Here is a 20983-nt window from a genome sequence, read left to right as displayed (position 1 = left end):
GACTGCAACAAGATCAAACCAGTCGATCCTAAAGGAAATCAGTCCTGAGTATTCATTGGAAGGACTGATGCTGAAGGTGAAACTCCTGGCCACCAGATGTGAAGAACTGACTCATTGGAAAAGACCCCGATGCTGGGAAAGATTGAAGGCAGGAGGAGAAGGGGATGACAGAGGATGAGTTGGTTGGATGGCATCTCTGACTCGATGGACATGAGTTTGAGCAAGTTCCGGGGTTTGGTGATGGACAGGGAAGCCTGGCATGCTGAAGTCCATGGGGTCGCAAAGAGTCAGAAACGACTGAGTAACTGAACTGAACTGTTTTTCCTTCATCTTGGGCGTTTAATAGCTCAAGGGCAACTGCAGCTTTTTTTTTTTTTTTTTGAATTATAGCATACTCTTTCAGTCTTGAGACAAAATTTTCATCAGAGTTTTCTCTTTTTTAGGGAAATTCTACTGTTATATCTTTGAGCATATTTTTAATTACATTTGTTGGATTCTCTGTTTTAAGTATAGTACTTACCATTATATTGTGGAGTTTTTGCTTTTCAAAGCTGATTCTATTAGCTTTTTGTGTTAATATTTTGCCTTTAAAACTTTTTTTAAGAATTCACTGTTGTTATCTCAAACTGTTTATCTAACGTAGAAATGAAACTTAACAAGTGTCTATGCTCTTTTTTTTGGTTTCTAAATCCTTTAGAATTCCACAGTAATGTTTTTTGTTGTTTTTTCCCCTTAGATCTGTAAGCACTTTTTTCATTTAGCATCTTTTTCCTAGGCTCTTATTTTCTGAATGTTTGTTCTTCTCACATTGTTCTTTGTGAAACAGGTATACAGAAAGTCTTTGTGTTGTTTGAGTTGCTTCTTTGCCAGTCATGCTCCTTGACTGTCTTTTGCTTTGCTCCTTTCCCAGTGTTTAGACAGCTGTTTTTCTTTTCATCTGACTCATCCTTGGGCAGCTTAGCCCAGGTGATGCATTTGTCCTTGACTCTCTTTTCCATACACCTGAGACAAGTTTGATTTCTCCCTCAAACTCGGGTGCAGCGCCTGAGCAAATCCTTCATGTGCCAGATTTCTCCAGCAGGAAGGAGAGAGGCTTGGGGAGCTGGTGGGGATGATGTGCAGTTGTGTTAGCCTCGCTGTGCTCCCAGCTCTCTTTCAACATCTTGTCACTCAGCTGTGTCCAACTCTTTGCAACCTCACGAACTGTAGCCTGCCAGGCTCCTTTGTCCATGGGATTCTCCAGGCAAGAATACTGGAGGGAGTTGCCATTCCCCTCTCCAGGGGATCTTCCTGACCCAGGGATCAAATGTGGGTGTCCTGCATTGCAGGCAGATTCTTTACCATCTGAGCCACCAGAGAAGCCCTCCTTCAACACCTTGTTAGAGGTTTTGTACCATATTCACCTATCCAGTTAGGGAAGTTATTCTCTGACTGTGGGTTCTTTCCTCATTTTTGTGTACAGCCTAGGGAGCGTCTCCAGCAGTTAACTCCTTGCTCACTTTCTGTGTCATTTGAATACCCCCGGCAGCAATTTCCTCACTCCCGGGGTCAGAAGCAGGAGAAAAGGGGATCCCTTCAGGGCACCTGAGTGGTGGGGAGATGTGTCTGGTGGGGAGAGTCACTGGCTCTGGAGACTCTGGGCCGTGCTGGGACTGAGCCCTGGTGGGTGATCCCCACTTAGAGGTGACCCCCCTCCCCAGCTCCTCTAGCGTCTTTTAATTTTTCTCTCTCTTATGGTGTCCAGAAAAAGGACAAGTCTGTGAGGAGATTTCAATATACCTTTTCACCCGGGGCTCCTTTATGTGTACATTTGTGTGTAGGTGTTGTTAAGGGCTCCCCACAAATGCCGTGGTGTTCTGAGGGGCCTGAGGGCAGAGCTCCCACAAGCGTCACTGTGGGATGTGGGATGTGGGCTACAGAACAGGCATTTGGGCACTTCTGGTGAGAGCTTCTCTGCTGGCACTCACGGCAGGAAGAGGGGACTTTGTGGTGGTTTGGAAGAGCAGTCCCTGTTTCGTGAGCACTAGTAGGGCTTCCAGAAGGCTGTTTTCCTCGAGAGCGGGGCCTCCGGCAGCATCTCCTTCTGGCTGCCTCTGGAACAGCTTTGGGAGCCCTTCCTGCCACTAAGAAGCCGTGGCCAGGGGGCCTGCAGCGTGGGAGACCTGGGGAAGTACAAAAATTAACCCGAAAGCAAGAGTCAAGGACAATAACAACACATAAGAGAAAAACATGACAGGAAAACATGATGAGACAGGAGAGGCTGCTTTTATGCGCTTGAGGAGAAATAGTCCTGTGAAAGGAGGTGAGTCACTCACTCACAAGGCACGGCCGCACGGCACACCTGGGCCGTCCATCGTTCTCTTCTGAACCAAGGAAGTTCACATTCAGACCAGTGGCAGATTTTTCCTACCGTTGCTTCTCAGGGGGTCACTGATTGCCTTGTAAATTAAAAAAACTGAGTTACTATAATTTTACGTTTAATTGGAGTTTTACTTTTATTTCAAGATCTTCAGAGAAACTTTTCAATTGTAAGTCTACCAATTTATTTATTGGTAGATAAGAAGTAGATTTATTTAGAGAGAAACATACCCCACAGAGTGTGGGCCATCTCGCAAGGAGAGAGCGGTTAAGTTTTATTTTTTTTTTAAGTATTATTCTCATTTGAAACTAGAGATGTGCCATTGATTTTATGACTGGGATGACAAGTATTTATAATTTCACAGTTGCCATTGCCTATTTTAATTTGGCCTTGACAAGATCCTTTAAATTATGGCGGTTTTTATATGTAGAGAAAAAAATCTAGATACTAAAAATAAAAAGATTGATAAACTGATTGCTTAAAAGATTTAGACAAGGAACTTCCCTGGTGGTCCAGTGGTTAAGAATCTGCCTTGTGATGCAGGGGACGCAGGTTCAATTCCTGGTTGGGGAACTAAGATCCCACATGCTGTGGAGATACTAAGCCCTAGTGCTGGAACTACTGAGCCCTCGAGCCGCAACTAGAGAGTCCATGTGCTGTGAGGAGAGATCCTGCTTGCTACAACTAAGATCCAAATAAATAAATATTTCAAAAAAGATTTAGGCAATAAAAAGTCTAATATAAACAAGTTGGAGAAAATATTTTTATTGATGGTTTTTGGTTATATCTACCCATTAAAATCTAAATTAAAAAATCATACATACTTTGGCTCAAAAATCTTATTTAACAGTGATACCTCAAAAATATACTTACAAAAGTCAGCCAAATGTACAGAAAGCTCACAATAGCACTGGTGCCGAACAGAAAACTTTGCAAATTCCATAACTGGGTGATTGGTTAAATAAATTAAAATTTACCATATCTTCTTATGTCGTCTTTAAAAACAATGGGGCTGATTTACAAGTACTGATCCAAAAAAATAGTTTCTAAAAATACTCTTTACATTTATTTATGTTTGTAAAAAATGAGTTAAGAAAACTGTGTAAATCTTTTTGGAGAATGGTTGTATTCTTCCTGTACTTTTTGAATACCCTAACCATGCATCTATTTGTGAATTTATAATATCAAAAAGGGTGGGACTTCCCTGATGGTCCAGTGTCTAAGATTCTGTGCTCCCAACGCAAGGGGCCCAGGTTCAATCCCTGGTCGGGGAACTAGACCCCATAAGTTGCAGCTAACAGTTCACATGCCACAGTGAAGACCAAGGATGCCACGTGCGCAAGTAAGACCTGGTGCAACCAGATAAATAAATGTTGAAATAGAAGGGTCTGTATGAGTCTTGACTCTATGAGCCATTTTCAGTTTTCTTTATATTTGTTTGTTTTAAAAAAAGGCTATCTTATATTATTGGGGGCTTCCCTGGTGGCTCAACTGGTAAAAATTTTATTATTTTATTTTTAACATTGTATTATTTATTTTTAATTATTATTTAAATTATAAAATAAAAAAGTTAATAACAAAATAATTATATTATAGTTATAATAAATGTTATCATTATTATGTTATTTAAAATGTTATTAACATTTTATTATTTATTAATAATAAAAATTTTAGTACTAACATTTTTTTAACCTCCCCAATTAATTATGTATTTATTCTTCCTAATGAGGTCAAGTTATTGTTTAATATGAGGTATATTTTCAATCTTGCACATTTATATTTAGCCAGAATTAATTACAGACACCCCACCATCCCTGTACTTCAAGAAATGACTCATTTGTTACAGAGAATGAACAGGTGACTTAAGTTCTTCTGCAGAGTGTTTGACCAATTAATTTGGTTTAATTACTATCCTTCAAGCCAGAGGGATCAAAGTTATGGCCAACCTAGACAGCATATTAAAAAGCAGAGATGTTACTTTGTCAACAAAGGTCTGTCTATTCAAGGCTATGGTTTTTCCAGTAGTCATGTATGGATGTGAGTGTTGGACTATAAAGAAAGCTGAGTGCCAAAGAACTGATGCTTTTGAACTGTGGTGTTGGAGAAGACTCTTGAGAGTCCCTTGGACTGCAAGCAGATCCAACCAGTCCATCCTAAAGGAGATCAGTCCTGAGTATTCATTGGAAGGACTGATGCTGAAGGTGAAACTCCAATTCTTTGGCCACTGGATGCAAAGAACTCACTCATTGGAAAAGACCCTGATGCTGGGAAAGATTGAAGGCAGGAGGAGAAGGGGACGACAGAGTATGAGATGGTTAGATGGCATGACTGACTCAATGGACATGAGTTTGAGTAAACTCTGGGAGTTCGTGATGGACAGGGAGGTCTGGCGTGCTGCAGTCCACGGGGTCGCAAGGAGTCAGACACGACTGAACTGAACTGAGCCAGAGGGTGCCCTCCCTTGAATATTTCTCTTGTATCAGTGTAAGTGGTGTTGGTTTTCAGCACTTTCTCAGAGAACTTTCCATAAGGATACAGTTTCTAGCACGAGAAATACTTCCTCATGACTCATTTCCAAGAGGGTGCTTTCTTTTCTTCTTTAATTACACCAGGGGTGGAAACATTCTTTCCCACCTGAGTTTTGTCTTTATGGTTTCAGACCACATATGCTCACCTGGTCACACAGGTGACCAGGAAGAAAGTCTGCTGGAACTTCTGGGGAAAGGCTGGGACCAAAGCCTAGGATGTAGGGCTGTGGTAGGTCAAAGACCAAAGCAGTAAAGTGACCGGAAGCTCACTTTAGTTCAAAGCATCATGATTTTGGAGTCTGAAAGAACAAGACATGCTTTTTCATGTTGACAGCATCCTTAACTTCTTAACCTGCAGATTCTTAGGATTTTGTCTGTGCCATTATTGGTCTGTGCCTTGCTTGGTCTGTGTCTGGCTATAAACTTTTGTATTTATAAACTGAGTGGAAGCCAACAGAAAACATTATGCACCAGAAACCAAGTGAAGAATGTTGGCAATAAAAATTATCTTGTGATAATTGAGGATTTTCTATTAATTTTTCATTAGGCTATTCTTTGGGTGTTTCCTTCTTAAATAATTAAATTCCATGTATCAATGTTAGTTCCTTTTCTTTTGACTTTGAAAATTCAGGATTATACAAATAACTGCAATCCGTATGAGTGGCTCTTTTGCCACCTGTGTCAATAGATTTGACTCCAATAATCTGACTTTTCAGAGTCTGTTCCAATCTCAAGAAAGTGATTTAAAAGAAAATTACTTTTACAAAAAAATTTATTGACAAAAGATGTAAATTATGATGTGTTCATTTGTAAGAATGTTACATAACCAGTAAGATGATAGTTAAATACAGTGTGTGGCAACACGTGAAAATATTCATAAGATGAAACCAAGTGTCTGCCACCACCAACCCTGGAAAAATAGCTACTTGGGTGGAAAAGTCAGACATGTTAAAGAAATGAGAAAAATAAAAATAGTAAGTCTGTTGGAGTGTGAGAAATATGGATGAAATTATTTAATTTCTTTAATGTCATAAGTTCTTCAATAAATAAAAACGTGAGGAAAAAGGGGAGGAACAGAAGCCAGGTCTGGGAGGAGAAGGACAAGCTGCTGACAGTTGTGGATCTAGATACAGTGAGCACGGGCCATCTCTGTGGGGCCCAGCTCAAATGATTGTTCTCAGGGACACACAGGAAGGATGACAATGACTTCCTTTAAGGGAAGCCTGCTCTGGCCTCCGAACCCTCCTTCAACAGGGGGAGCTCTCATAATGCTTTGTGATTCATTTAGACACTAATTTTTTGGACAACTTTCCAGGTGCTCTCCCTGGCTGAATTCTTCTGGCCTTGTATCCTGTTCATGATTCTGACAGTACTTCGTTTTCAAGAACCTCCCAGACACAGAGACAATTGTGAGTTTCATTTTTATTATACTTTTTGATCACCAACATCTAGAGAATAAAATGCAGCATTCTTTTTTTTTTCTATTGTTCTTTATAAATTCTGAATCCTGAGTGAAATGAATGGATAGTGTTCTCTTGTTTATACCTCTATTTCTGGGATATATGCCAGTAGGCATCTATTTAGGTTTTTTCTCTTAAGAATGATATTCACATTTGCCCAATATAACAGATAGATTTACTCCTTAAATTAAGCTGTCTCAATTCAGGATATAGGTATATAAGTCATTATAAACATAGAAAGAGTAGAGGAAGAGGTAAATGTGGGATAGATGCATTTCATTTTACCAGCTTGATGGTGGTGATGATGGTGGTGGTGGTGGTGGTGGTTGTGGTGATGGTGGTGATGGTGATGATGAAGATGGTGGTGATGAAGATGGTGGTGATGGTGATGAAGATGATGGTGATGGTGGTGATGATGGTGATGGTGGTGGTGATGGTGAAGATGGTGGTGAGGAAGATGATGGTGATGGTGGTTATGATGGTGGTGATGATGGTGATGGTGATGATGGTGATGGTGGTGATGGTGGTGATGGTGATGGTGATGATGGTGATGGTGGTGATGGTGATGAAGATGGTGATGGTGGTTATGATGGTGGTGGTGATGGTGTTGGTGATGATGGTGATGGTGGTGATGGTGATGAAGCTGATGGTGATGGTGGTTATGATGGTGATGGTGGTGGTGGTGGTGATGGTGATGGTGATGATGGTGATGGTGATGAAGATGATGGTGATGGTGGTTATGATGGTGGTGGTGATGGTGTTGGTGATGATGGTGATGGTGGTGATGGTGATGAAGATGGTGATGGTGGTTATGATGGTGGTGGTGATGCTGTTGGTGATGATGGTGATGGTGGTGATGGTGATGAAGATGGTGATGGTGGTTATGATGGTGGTGGTGATGGTGTTGGTGATGATGGTGATGGTGGTGATGGTGATGAAGATGATGGTGATGGTGGTTATGGTGATGGTGGTGGTGATGGTGATGGTGATGATGGTGATGGTGATGAAGATGATGGTGATGGTGGTTATGATGGTGGTGGTGATGGTGATGGTGATGATGGTGATGGTGGTGATGGTGATGAAAATGATGGTGATGGTGGTGATGGTGGTGATGGTGATGGTGATGATGGTGATGGTGGTGATGGTGATGAAGATGGTGATGGTGGTTATGATGGTGGTGGTGATGCTGTTGGTGATGATGGTGATGGTGGTGATGATGGTGATGGTGATGATGGTGATGGTGGTGATGGTGGTGATGGTGATGAAGATGGTGATGGTGGTTATGATGGTGGTGGTGATGGTGTTGGTGATGGTGATGGTGGTGATGGTGATGAAGATGATGGTGATGGTGGTTATGATGGTGATGGTGGTGGTGGTGGTGATGGTGATGGTGATGATGGTGATGGTGATGATGGTGATGGTGGTGATGGTGATGAAGATGGTGATGGTGGTTATGATGGTGGTGGTGATGCTGTTGGTGATGATGGTGATGGTGGTGATGGTGATGGTGATGATGGTGATGGTGGTTATGATGGTGATGGTGATGGTGATGATGGTGATGGTGGTGATGGTGGTGATGGTGATGAAGATGATGGTGATGGTGGTTATGATGGTGATGGTGGTGGTGATGGTGGTGGTGATGGTGATGAAGATGATGGTGGTGGTGATGGTGATGGTGGTGATGGTGGTGTTGGTGATGAAGATGATGGTGATGATGGTGGTGATGGTGGTGATGGTGATGGTGATGGTGGTGATGGTGATAGTGATGATGGTGATGGTGGTGATGGTGGTGATGGTGATGAAGATGATGGTGATGGTGGTTATGATGGTGATGGTGGTGATGGTGATGGTGGTGATGGTGGTGATGGTGATGGTGATGGTGGGGATGGTGGTGATGGTGATGAAGATGATGGGGATGGTGGTGATGGTGATGAAGATGATGGTGATGGTGGTGATGGTGATGAAGATGATGGTGATGGTGGTGATGATGGTGGTGATGGTGGTGAAGATGATGGTGATGGTGATGGTGGTGATGATGGTGGTGATGGTGGTGATGGTGATGGTGATGGTGGTGATGATGGTGGTGATGGTGGTGAAGATCATGGTGATGGTGATGGTGGTGATGATGACGATGATGGTGATGGTGGTGATGATGATGGTGATGGTGGTGAAGATGATGGTGATGGTGATGGTGGTGATGATGGTGAAGATGATGGTGATGGTGATGGTGGTGATGATGGTGGTGATGGTGGTGAAGATGATGGTGATGGTGGTGATGATGGTGGTGAAGATGATGGTGATGGTGGTGATGATGGTTGTGGTGATGGTGGTCATGGTGATGGTGTTGAAGATTATGGTGATGGTGGTGATGATGGTGGTGATGGTGGTGATGGTGATGAAGATGATGGTGATGATGGTGGTGGTGGTGGTGATGATGAAGATGGTGGTGATGATGGTGATAGTGGTGGTGATGGTGATGAAGATGATGGTGATGATGGTGATGAAGATGATGATGGTGGTGATGGTGATGTAGATGATGGTGATGGTGGTGATGATGGTGGTGGTGGTGATGGTGATGGTGAAGATGGTGGTGATGAAGATGATGGTGATGGTGGTGGTGATGGTGATGAAGATGATGGTGATGGTGGTGGTGGTGGTGGTGGTGATGGTGTTGATGGTGATGAAGATGATGGTGACGGTGGTGATGATGATATTGGTGGTGGTGATGGTGATGACAACGATGGTGGTAAAATGTTTAGAAACCATTATTAATAACTTCCTGTGCTCCAGGTGTTTTATCAGAAAGACCATTTAGTTTATCTGGTTTAAACCTCAATACTCCTTGAGAAATGATTGCCTGTTTTGTTCCTATCATGCTTATGCTCACTTGAAATATGGATAATGTGGTTAATTCTAAAAATGTTATATGATTAGAAATTATTAAGGGGTGACTTTTATCTGAAATAGTATGTCACTATTCACAATAGTAAATTAATGTATTTATTCATTTGGCAAATAATGTTTTGAGTGCCTTTGTGTCCAAGCTTTGCTCAGGATGAAGTGGTGGACACAGTATTTTCCCTGTCCTTCCAGAACTTACTGTAGGGTCAGACTATGATAATGCAGTGAGATAGTGTCATGTTGGGACTCCATACAGGGTACCAGGAGCACAGAGGAGAAGTGGCTGCTCCATTCTGAAGAAGGGGTTCTGAGGAGTTAACAAATGTGAATCTTTGTCAGATGAAAGAGTTCAGGGGAGGACAGATCTGGGCAGACCAGATAGCATGGGGGAAGATCAGAAGAAAAGGAGTTTATATGAATGAGAAGCAGACATGTGGCTAGAGGAACAAACAGGTTCAGATCAGTAAAAGCTTTGAAGGATGTGGAAGATGGTGACTTCCCAAAGGGTGCTGAGGGGTGGGCTTCCCAGGTGGCATTAGTGGTAAAGAACCTGCCTGCAGTGCAGTGGCCATAAGAGATGCAGGTTTGATCCCTGGGTCAGGAAGATCCCCTGTGGAAGAGCGTGGCAACCCACTCCAGTATTCTTGCCTGGAGAATCCCATGGATAGAGGAGCCTGGTGGGCTACAGTCCATGGGGTTGTGAAGAGTCAGATACGACTGAAGTGACGGAGCACGCACACACACACACACGTCTGGGGTGGAATTGCTGAATCACATGGTAATTCTATTTTTAGTTTTCTGAGGAGCCTCCACTTTGCTCTCCACAGTCTGCACCAACTTACACTCCCACCAACTGCGTGGGAGGGTTCTCTTTTCTCCAGAAAGTGGTTTATTGTACCATTTGTCCTGAAAGCCCTTGGATCCTATCCAGTTTTTCTAAACATCTTTGCGTTAAATGACCTTTAGTAACCACACTCAAGTTCTTAAGAATCCAAGAACTCCTCCACTTTTATATGAGACGAAAGGAGGTGTTTGCTCTGATTCTTCCAACCCACAGCCTATTCACAGCATCTGGAGGTGAGGTTGAATGACGAAGTATCAACACTCCCTGCGCAGGGAGAGGAGTCTCACGCAGTTGTGTGTATGGCCAGGCAGAGCCGTCCTGCCTTGCAGCCTGTGGGTAGGCCCTGGAGGAAAGGTGTTAATGTAAAAGGTTTCTGTCCTTTCTTTTTCCTGTTGGGCTGCTGAGGTGTTTTGGGAGAATGGCATTGAAACATGTAAAATATCATGTATGAAACGAGTCACCAGTCCAGGTTCGATGTATGATACTGGATGCTTGGGGCTGGTGCACTGGGACGACCCAGAGGGATGGTACAGGGAGGGAGGAGGGAGGAGGGTTCAGGATGGGGAACACGTGTATACCTGTGGCAGATTCATGTTGATATATGGCAAAACCAATACAATATTGTAAAGTTAAAAAATAAAATTAAATTTAAAAAAATAAGTAAAAAAAAATAAACTAACAGGACTAATAATGTAATAACGTGATATCACATGTTACTGAACTGCTGAGGTGTTTTGGGAGAATGGCATTGAAACATGTAAAATATCATATATGAAATGAGTCACCAGTCCAGGTTCGATGCATGATACTGGATGCTTGGGGCTGGTGCACTGGGACGACCCAGAGGGATGGTACAGGGAGGGAGGAGGGAGGAGGGTTCAGGATGGGGAACACGTGTATACCTGTGGCAGATTCATGTTCATATATGGCAAAACCAATACAATATTGTAAAGTTAAAAAATAAAATTAAATTAAAAAAATAAGTAAAAAAAAATAAACTAACAACAGGACTAATAATGTAATAACGTGATATCACATGTTATTGAACTCACTAGGTATTCCATTTCTGGAACCAGTCATATGGACTCATTTCTGCCTTGTATCCACATCCAGGCTATTTGCAACCCCGGGATCTGCCCAGCCGGGGTGTGTTCCCCTTTGTCCAAGGCCTTCTTTGCAACACCGGGTCGAGGTGCAGGAACACAAGCTATGAAGGGGCTATGGAGCAGCGTTTTCGGTAAGAGAAACACAAACATCCTTTTCACGGGAAGCTCCTGAATAGAAGTGACATGAGGCTTTTAGTTCAGCCTCAATAATTTGGGGTGGGCCAGCCATCATAAGAAACACAGAATTTAGTCACCAGGAAATCAGCTTTATGACATTCAGACTCACATGCAAACAACCTCCATATAACCTTCGTTTCCAGTAACAGGTCTTTCTACGGCTGTTCCAAGAGTCACAAAGTGATTGCTGATTAGCAGATGCCTTTTGCTTGTCATAGTTTGTTTTCTGTAGGTTAAAACTCTGACCTCAAAATTACCCTCTTGGCCAACTATGCATTTTTGGCACCAAATGCTTGAAAACAAGTATTTGTTTGAGTTCCCCACTGGGCTTTTCCTACTGTGCTATTTTGGACCAGCATCTGTTCGCAGCTGAGATGCACTTGACCTGGACCAGATGACAGTAGCCATCGTGACTCTGGATGCTGAGCCTGGCCTGTGCTTACCTGTGGCAGCAGTCTGGCACCAAAGACTAAAAAGAGAAGTGAAGGGAGGTATTTTATGTGAGAAGAGTCAAAATACAGAAGGTTTTTAACTTAGAGCTCCCTGAAGGCTCTGGAAACTTCTCTCAGTGGAGTTAGACATGAAAAGAAGCAGCTGAGTCCTCAGATGGTTTGAATTTTTCGCATGTGAATCATCTGTCTTTGCTTCCTCCATCCTTCCTGCTGTTGACCCGTCTATGACATTCAAGTGTAAAGCCTGCAAACATAAGTGATCTTTAACTTTCAACTGTAAGTTACAAGAAGAGAATGCAAAGCTTCTAGGTAATTTTGGACACATCTGGTATGATATTTTTAAAGGGTGGGTGCTTACATTTTTTTTTGAGAGAGGTAATATAAACATTAAGAAAATCATTAGAGAGTAAAGTGTAAAGTCATAACCCTGAAATACATGCTGGCCTTTTTGTATGTTTGGGAAAGAAAGTGCCTTTCTGGGAAAATGAGAAGCGTTTGAGGCTGATCAGCGTCTCTATTTCAGGTCTCTCTCACATCTCTTCATCACTCAGAGTGGGAAATTTGTGTGTCCTTGAAGGGGGAAAAGTGGGGCTTTGCACGCAAACCATATCGACCCCATCTCTTCTTAGTTGTGTGCTTCTGAGCAATTTACTTAATGTCTCTGCATTTGCTTCTCACTCCCCTCCTTCCACATTATGAGTGTTGAAGTGCTGGCGGGGTAGCCCTCCTGCGGTAGGAGTTAGCCCTCTCCCATCCCTATGGCTCTGGCTCCAGCAGTCACACCGACACTGGAGTCTCCATATCAGAGAATAGCTCTGCGTTTGTCTCCCAGGCCACTCCGCGCCCTCACCTCCACTTGTGGACACCAGATGGTCACGCAGCCTTCAGAGACTTCTCCCCACATCCTGAGAACCATAGTACTTTTCAGAGCCTTGGACGCTGATGAGCAGGAAAGAAGTCCATCCCGGTGCTGGGCTCTGTCCTCGGACCTGCCCCCTCCACTCAGAGGCTCTCACTGTTTTCATGTTGGTCCAGGATGAATTCAGTGGACTCCCAAAACCATAATTAAAAATTTACTTCTGATCACTTTTTGAGAATTGTCTCAGATTATGAATATCTGAAAGCAAAATTTAAATCTATTTAAACATCACGGTTAACCAGTTTGTGGATTTCTGTGCGCTTTGTGATCCCTGGGGAAAATTCACTTTGGGCAGGAATCTCAAATTTCATCTGATCTAGGATCAGTTCAGTTTAGCTGCTAAGTCATGTCAGACTCTTTGTGACCCCATGGACTGCAACATGCCAGGCTTCCTTGTTCCTCACCATCTCCAGGAGTTTGCTCCCTGGGGAAAGTTCACTTTGGGCAGAGATCCCCAATTTCATCTGATCTAGGTTCTGATTATGAAAATCCACTTTCAGATTCCTGGTTTTATTACAGAGCCAATGCTCAACACTTAAAAGGTGATTTCAGAGTTGGAATCGTGAACCGTGGATCATGACTCCACAGATTAAGTGGGTATTGCCACTGCGTGGCAATACAAGGAATCGCTCTTCATTGTTTACAGTCAAGCTGATAGCAGAAAAGCAATTGAAAGTGCTTCATGACGCGAACGCACTGTCTGAACCTGCCCCCTGCGCCCTTTCACTGTTAGGACCCGCAGGAGCTGCTCGCCAGGCCAGGACGTCCTTCATTCTCATCTCAGCCCCTTGAAAGGTTTCCATCCAACTGTTCCTGACTATTCCCTACTCTTCTCACTTTCTTATCTTCAATATTTTAACTTTTCTTCTTTCTCAAATACACCCAGATCCCCCGAGAGCCATCTCACTGCCTCCACCTCACTCCAGGAAGGCCTCCTGCTGTACATCTCACTTGCTCCCTGACTGCGGCCGCCTCTCTCTTGGCTTCTCCTCCGTTGGCTTTTCCCTCTTTGGATGCTCTTTAGAGTGCCTTCCAAGTTTTAGCATCTCTAGTGTATAGTTCTCCTGATCACAGGGTCCAGCCCCTTTGCCATGAGTTGAATCATCTTTTTCCAACTAAAGCAGCTAAGAATTTGATCCTTGTCTCATCAGCGACTCCTCTGACAGCAGGGAGGACTCAAGTTCAAGGAAGGAGTAAGGTGGCCCTTTCCCATACCCTGTCCTACTCCTGGGGGCCTCCTTTCTCTCACTCTGTCCCCGCCCTCCATCCTTTGGAGGCAGGCTGCTCCCCGTGGTCCAGGTTCCCCCTGGGGATGAAACCTTGTGGCCTCCAAGCAGCGTGGATTCTCTGGCTACACCTGTTGCACCAGAGCAGAGAGCCTGCGGGTTCCTGATCCAGGCTCTCGCCCATCTCCCTCCCCTCCTGGCCTTGGAAAAGAGGGGTCACAGTTAGGGTGATCATAGACGGGGAACTGTGTGCACTACTCCATGGTCACACAGATGCTTCCGTTGAGCGAAGGCGCTTCCTTTCCTGCCCAGTTGGAGGGTCTGCCCGCTGTGCAATGAACCTTCTCCTCTCTCTTTCTCGGGCTTTCCCAGCCGTAATCCCAGCTTAGTCCCTGTCCTTACGCCCTTCCTCTGTCTCTGTAGTGTTGGCTCTAACAAGCCACAATGAAAGACAATTTTGCGGGGTCCTGGGTGTGTTTTCAGGCCCTGAATTTCCCGTGTTTCAGTGAAGCGCTGGCTCAGCATGTGTGAGGGATGTTCCCCTGGGCACGGAGCCCCCCTCTCTGACCTGCGGTCACCCAGAGGTCCTGGTCTATCCTCTGGCTGCGTGTGGGTGGGTCTCCCCCCAGGAACCCCCTCCAGGCCCAGCTGAGCTTCCTCTCTTTGGCGTTCAAGAACTTGGGGAATCAGGTGTGTTCCTTTCTCCATAAAACTTGGATTATATTTAGAACATGTTTATCTCTTTAGCTAATAAAGATAACTTCCTTGGAGAAGAAAATGGCAACCCACTGCAGTATTCTTGCCTGGGAAATCCCATGGACAAAGGAGCCTGGTGGGCTACAGTCCAGAGGGTTGCAATAGTCGGACATGACTTAGCAACTAAACCACCATAAAGATAACTTCCTACATTATCTTCATTATCTTCCAAAAGTACGGGTTTCCTTTCACATGTAAGTCTCTCATGCATCTGGGCTTTATGTCTTTGAATGGCGTCACGGTGATCCATTTTAGGTTTTTTCCATTTGGATGAGTGATCGCTGTAGCACCCTGTAAGGAAATCGCCCGTCTTGCCCTGATCTGCAGTCCCGAGGGTCTACGTGTCAAGCTTCTTGTGTGCCCTTTTCCAATGTCTGTTTTGTCCAGCAGGCCATCCCTGAACATCCCTCAGTGTCTTTTTTATGATAATGTCTGACATCTGATGTCTGACATATTTTGCTCTGCTCCTTGAGGGAAGTCTCTGCTCTTCCATTTAAATTTATAAATTCATTGTCAAGGTCAATGAAAAAACCCTATTGGCATTTTGATTGGAATTGCATCAAGTCCCATGGTTAAATGACACATCATTTAATTTATAGCTTCATAATATTTTTGCTTAAAAGCCATGCATATTTTTTATTGAGTGTGATCTGATTATACTTTTAGTTTGCATTTCCTTAATCATGGGTGATGTTGAGCATCTTTTCATATCTTTATTGGCTGTTTGACGTTCTGTGTATAAGTGGTTTGTTCAAATCCTTTTTTGGTGGTTGTGGGGAAGTACACTGCGTGGCATGTGGGATCCTAGTTCCTCGACCACTGATCGAACCTGTGCCCCCTGCAGTGGAGTGTGGATTCTTCAACCACTGGATCGCCAGGGAAGTTCCCTGTTCAAATCTTTTAACAATTTATTGTGTAATTTTTGGTTTTACTGCATTTTTAGAACTCTTTACTTACTTTGTTTGTAAATCTTTTATCAGAAAAATGTGTTGTGAATATTTCTTCCAGTCTGTGACCTTTTTTTGAAGAGCAGAGGTTTTTTTTCATTTTGATGAAATTCAGTTTATCAGTTTTTTCTGTTTTGGTTTATGCTTTAAAAAAATTAAAAAAAATTTAGGTATAGTTGATTTACAATGGTGTGTTAGTTTCAACTATACAGTGATGTGATATATATAAATGTCTGTATCCCTTTTTAATGTTATCTTCAATTATAGGTTATTATAAGATACTGAGTATAGTTCTAGTGTAGGAACTATAGTAGGTTCTTGTTGATTATCTACTTTATATGCAGTAATGTGTATATTTTAATCCCAAACTCCTGATTTATCCCTCTCTTCCCCTCCCCTTTGGTAACTCTAAGTTCATTTTCTATGTCTATGGGTCTACTTATGTTTTGTAAATTAGTTCGCTTGTATCCTTTTTTAAACTCCACATATAAGTGACACTATATGATATTTATCTCTGTCTGACTTATTTCATTCAGTATCACAATTTCTAGGTCCGCCCGTATTGCTGTAAATGGCATTCAGTATTCCGCTCACTTTATGTGTGAGTGCTATTCCTCTGTATATATGCACCACGTCTTCTTTCTCCGTTCACCTGTGTCCACTCATTGGTCGATGGACACTGGGCTGCTTCTGTGTCTTGGCTATTGTAAATGGTGCTGCTGTGAACATTGGGGTGCATGGATCGTTTTGAATTACGGTTTTCTCTGGGTATACATGCCAGGAGTGGGGCTGCTGCCATATGATAGCTGTTGTTAGGTTTTCAAGGAACCGCCATCCTATTTCCCACAGTGGCTGCACCTATTTATATTCCCACCAACAGTGTGGGAGGGTTCCCTTTCCTCCACGCCCTTGCAGGGTTTATTGTTTGTAGATTTTTTGATGGTGGCCATTCTGACCATTGTGAGATGCTATCTCATTGTAGTTTTCATTTGCATTCTCTAATAGTGATGCTGAGCATCTTTTCATGTGCCTTTTGGCCCTCTCTATGTCTTGTTTGTCTCTTTTGTATTTTTCTCTAACAATGAAATATTTGTGTAACTGAAGATCATTACAATTACCTACTGCAGTTTCTGTTAAAAGTTTAATAGTTTTAACTTTTGTTTGGGTGTATGACGCATTTTTGAGTTAGCTTTTGTATATGATGTAAGTGTTGAGGTTTATCTTACATTTGCTTGTCTAGTAGTTCTAATACCATTTGTTGAAAATACTAACATATGCCCATTAAACATAGTTGGCACCTTTGTTGAAAACCAGTTGATCTAATAATATCATGTAGATCTGCTTTTGTTCTCTTTTATTTCAATGGTCTTTACGACTATCCTTAGGCCGATACTCTATAGCTTTAGAGAAAATGTCTTGAAATCAGGTACTATGTGTGTCCTTCAACTTTTTTTTCAAAATTATTTTAGCACATCTGTGAATTTCCATATATATTTAAAAATCAGCTTATTTATTTATACATGAAAGTCTGCTGGGATTTTGATGAGGATTACATTAAAAATAGCCTTATAGAGATTTAATTCATATACCATAAAATGACACATTTAAAGCATAAAATTCAATAGTTTTTAGTGTATTTACAGAATTGTGCAACTATCACCACAATCAACTGTAGAAAATGTTGAATCACTCAAAAAAAAAAAAAAAACCACCTGTATCCATCAAAACTCACCCCTCCTTGTCTCCCCATTTTCCCTACTCTTGGCTTCAGTTCAGTTCAGTTCAGTTCAGTCACTCAGTGGTGTCCGACTCTTTGCGACCCCTTGAATTGCAGCACACCAGGCCTCCCTGTCCATCACCAACTCCCGGAGTTCACTCAAACTCACATTCATCGAGTCGGTGATGCCATCCAGCCATCTCATCCTCTGTCGTCCCCTTTTCCTCCTGCCCCCAATCCCTCCCAGCATCAGAGTCTTTTCCAATGAGTCAACTTTTCGCATGAGGTGGCCAAAGTACTGTTGGGTGGCATTAAATCTTCAATATCTTTACTGATTTTCTGTTTGTTCTATAAATAATCAAGAAAGGATTTCTAATTTTTGTAATTGTGGCTTTTTCTGTTTTTTTTTTTTTCAGTTCTACTGATTTTTGCTTCATTTACTTTGAAGCTCTGGTGTAAGTGCATACATGTTAGAGTCAATCTTTTCTGTGTTGATTCATTTACCATTGTATAACTTAATCCAGTTATCTCAGTTATTAGACATTATGCATATAAGACATTGTACATGCAATATATCGCACACTATGTTATATGCATTATACTACATCTGTTATCTAAAATACTATAATACATAATATATGATATGTTAATATAATCTCTTTATCCCTGGTTGTATTTCTTGTTTTGAAGACTATTTTGTTGGTATTTACATAAACCCTGTAGCTTTCTTTTGATTAGTGTTACATGATATATCTTTTTCCATCTCTTTTACTTTCTGGCCATCTTTAAATTTTATTTTTAAAATGTAATGGTGTAGAGTTGGTTCTTTCTTATTATTCAGTCTGACAGTCTTTGCCTTTTAGTGTTTAGACCACTTTTTTTTATTATATTGGATTTACTTTTGTTTCCTCCTTTTGCCATCTTTCTGTATTCCTATTTTTTTCTTTGTTGCTTTTGTTTATGTAAATTGAATATTTCGTATGCTTTAATGTTTCTCTATTATTGACTTATGAACTGTACCTTTTTGTTATATTTTTCTAGTGGCTTATGCATTTTCATACTAATGTAGATGTATCTATAGGAGTGATTACTAGAAGCAGAATTCCAAGTCAAGAGAAAAATGCATTTTTTATTTTAATGGCCTTTTGCAAACGATCCTATATAGGGATTATAATATACTGCACTCTACCTTTTGAAATATGAGGCTATCTCTTTCTTTAGTAAGGCCAATAGAGGGTCTGGTTGAAATTTTAGATTTCTGCCAACCTGATTTTTTATTAATTTCTTGATGAGAAATGATATCTTGGTGCATGTTTGATTGGGTTTTTCCTATTATGGAGGATGTTGAACCTGTTTTTATATCTTTGGACAATTTATACTTATTTTCATGGCCTTTGTCAATTCTTCTCATTTATTATTTTTCTTCCTGATTCCTAGAGACTCTTTACATATTAAGGAGTTAAACCCTTCATCTGTTGTATGAGTTGTAAATATTCTTTCCTGAGTTTATCATGTATTATTTGACTTTATTTTTCTTTAAGTTTCATTTTGAAATAATTATAGATGTAAAGGGTTCCTCAAATAGTGAGATCTTATGTAACTATCGGGCAATATCAATATAGGAATGGGGGGACTTCCTTAGCAGTCCAGTGGTTAAGATTCTACACATCCAATGTAGGGGAATGAGTATAGATTCTGTCAGAGGTAAATTTTCAAAAAATTAAAAATGTCTTTTGTATAACAGATATATCACTGAGTGTTACTTCATTAATTACATGATCAGTAGGATGACAAAGTTGGTTCAAGGAACAGTTGAGAAACTAGTTATGTCAACCTTTAAAAACATGAATATTAATTTTGTAGGTAAGACACAAAGCTTTTTTGGGTCCAAGAGGGACAATAAGGCAATAACTTTGGAGGTGATCTTTTTAACAGGAAAAAGTCTTCAAGTCACATGTAGCTTCAGAGCTGTATTCTCCAGGAAAAGCAAATAATTCCAGGGTGGACATGGATTAAAAAAAAAATAGATCTAAAGAAAGTGCCAAAGACTTTTTACTTTATTTCTTCCTTCCTCAGTTGGGAATTTCTCTAACTTTCCCTCTCTTTTAAACTCCAGATCTATTACAGGTTTCAAAAGCCTTTACATCCTTGAGACTCTGCTTGTCAGCACTTGTCCTGAGTTACCAGTGGGCAGTGAAGGTAGGGGTCTGCCTGGCCTTAGCGGCCACAAGGCAGCTGAGGGGCATTCAAGACAAGACAGTTCCTAGAATTACTTTTTTGCATTGAGATCTGGCTGTCTTAAGAAACAATCCTAATTCTGTTAGACTGTGCCTTGGCAGTAAATGAATGAGAAAAATTTACAAGTGTGCTCAGTCGTGTCTGACTCTGCGTGACCCATATGGGCTGGATATACCCCATCACGTTCCTCCATCCATGGAATTTTCCAGGCAAGAACTGCACTGGGTTGCCATTTCCTGCTCCAGGGAATCCTCCTGACCCAGGGATTGAACCCACATCTCCTGTGTCTCCTGCATTGCAGGCAGATTCTTCCACTGAGTCATTGGGGAAGATCCCAGTAAGAGACATTAGCAGAATTTATAATAGAAACGGTGCTTCCCAGGCAGTGCTAGTGGTTAAGAATCCGTCTGCCAGTGCAGGAAGGAGATGTAAGAGAGGCTAGTTCGATCCCTGGGTTGGGGAGATCCCCTGGAGAAGGGCACAGCAACCCACTCCAGTATTCTTGCCTGGAGAATCCCGTGGACAGAGGAGCCTGGTGGGCTACAGTCCATGGGGTCACAAAGAGTGAAGCATTAGCACACACACACACGTAATAGAAGCAACAGTCCTGTTTATCTTGCTTGCTTATTCCTGCAGCTCTTGGGCTGAAAATGTGTCTGTCCCAGCATCAGGTGTATTATTTCTGCCCTTTATTTTTAATTTTAAAATTGTTTCACAGTCCTACTTTATATTTAAAAATTACTTATTTATTTTGGTTGCACTGGGTCTCCATTGCTGCACACAGGCTTTCTCTGATTATGGAGGCTACTCTTCATTGCAGTGTGTGAGCGTCTCATTGCAGTGGCTTCTCTTGTTGTGGGCTCTAGAGTGTGGGCTTCAGTAGTTGTGGTACACAGGTTTAGTTGCTCTGTGGTATGTGGGATCCTCCTGGACCAGGGACTGAACCTGTGTCCCCTGCATAGGCAGGTGGATTCGTAACCACTGGACCACCTGGTAAGTCCCTATTACTGCCCTTTAAAAAGAGCTGGGAACTGGACTCGGTGCTAAGATTTTACATAGATTCCCTCTGCTGACCCTCCAACAACCTTATTAGGGTTCAGGTCAGTTCAGTTGCTCACTCATGTCTGACTCTTTGTGACCCCATGGACAGCAGCATGCAAGGCTTCCCTGTCCATCACCAACTCCTGGAGCCTGCTCAAACTCATGTCCATTGAGTTGGTGACGCCTTTCAACCGTCTCATCCTCTGTCATCCCCCTCTCCTCCTGCCTTCAATCTTTCCCAGCATCAGGGTCTTTTCCAATGAGTCAGTTCTTGCATCAGGTGGCCAAAGGATTGGAGTTTCAGCCTCAGCA

The 20983-nt window shown here is 42.1% G+C and overlaps 1 protein-coding gene across 1 annotated transcript in view; it reads left to right on the top strand.

Moving 5' to 3' along the window:
* ABCA13 (ATP binding cassette subfamily A member 13) overlaps window positions 1–20983 on the top strand; it is a 409559-nt gene that overhangs the window by 14239 nt on the left and 374337 nt on the right. The window contains exons 2-3 of the mRNA XM_055589635.1: window positions 6203–6296; window positions 11206–11329. Of these exons, the coding sequence (XP_055445610.1) occupies window positions 6203–6296; window positions 11206–11329 (218 nt within the window). The remainder of the gene's footprint in view (window positions 1–6202; window positions 6297–11205; window positions 11330–20983) is intronic.

This window comes from Bubalus kerabau, chromosome 8 (assembly GCF_029407905.1).
Source record: "Bubalus kerabau isolate K-KA32 ecotype Philippines breed swamp buffalo chromosome 8, PCC_UOA_SB_1v2, whole genome shotgun sequence".
NCBI classification, from domain to species: Eukaryota; Metazoa; Chordata; class Mammalia; order Artiodactyla; family Bovidae; genus Bubalus; species Bubalus kerabau.
Note: the sequence above shows the minus strand (reverse complement) of the source record. Positions and strands in the feature narration are given on the sequence as shown.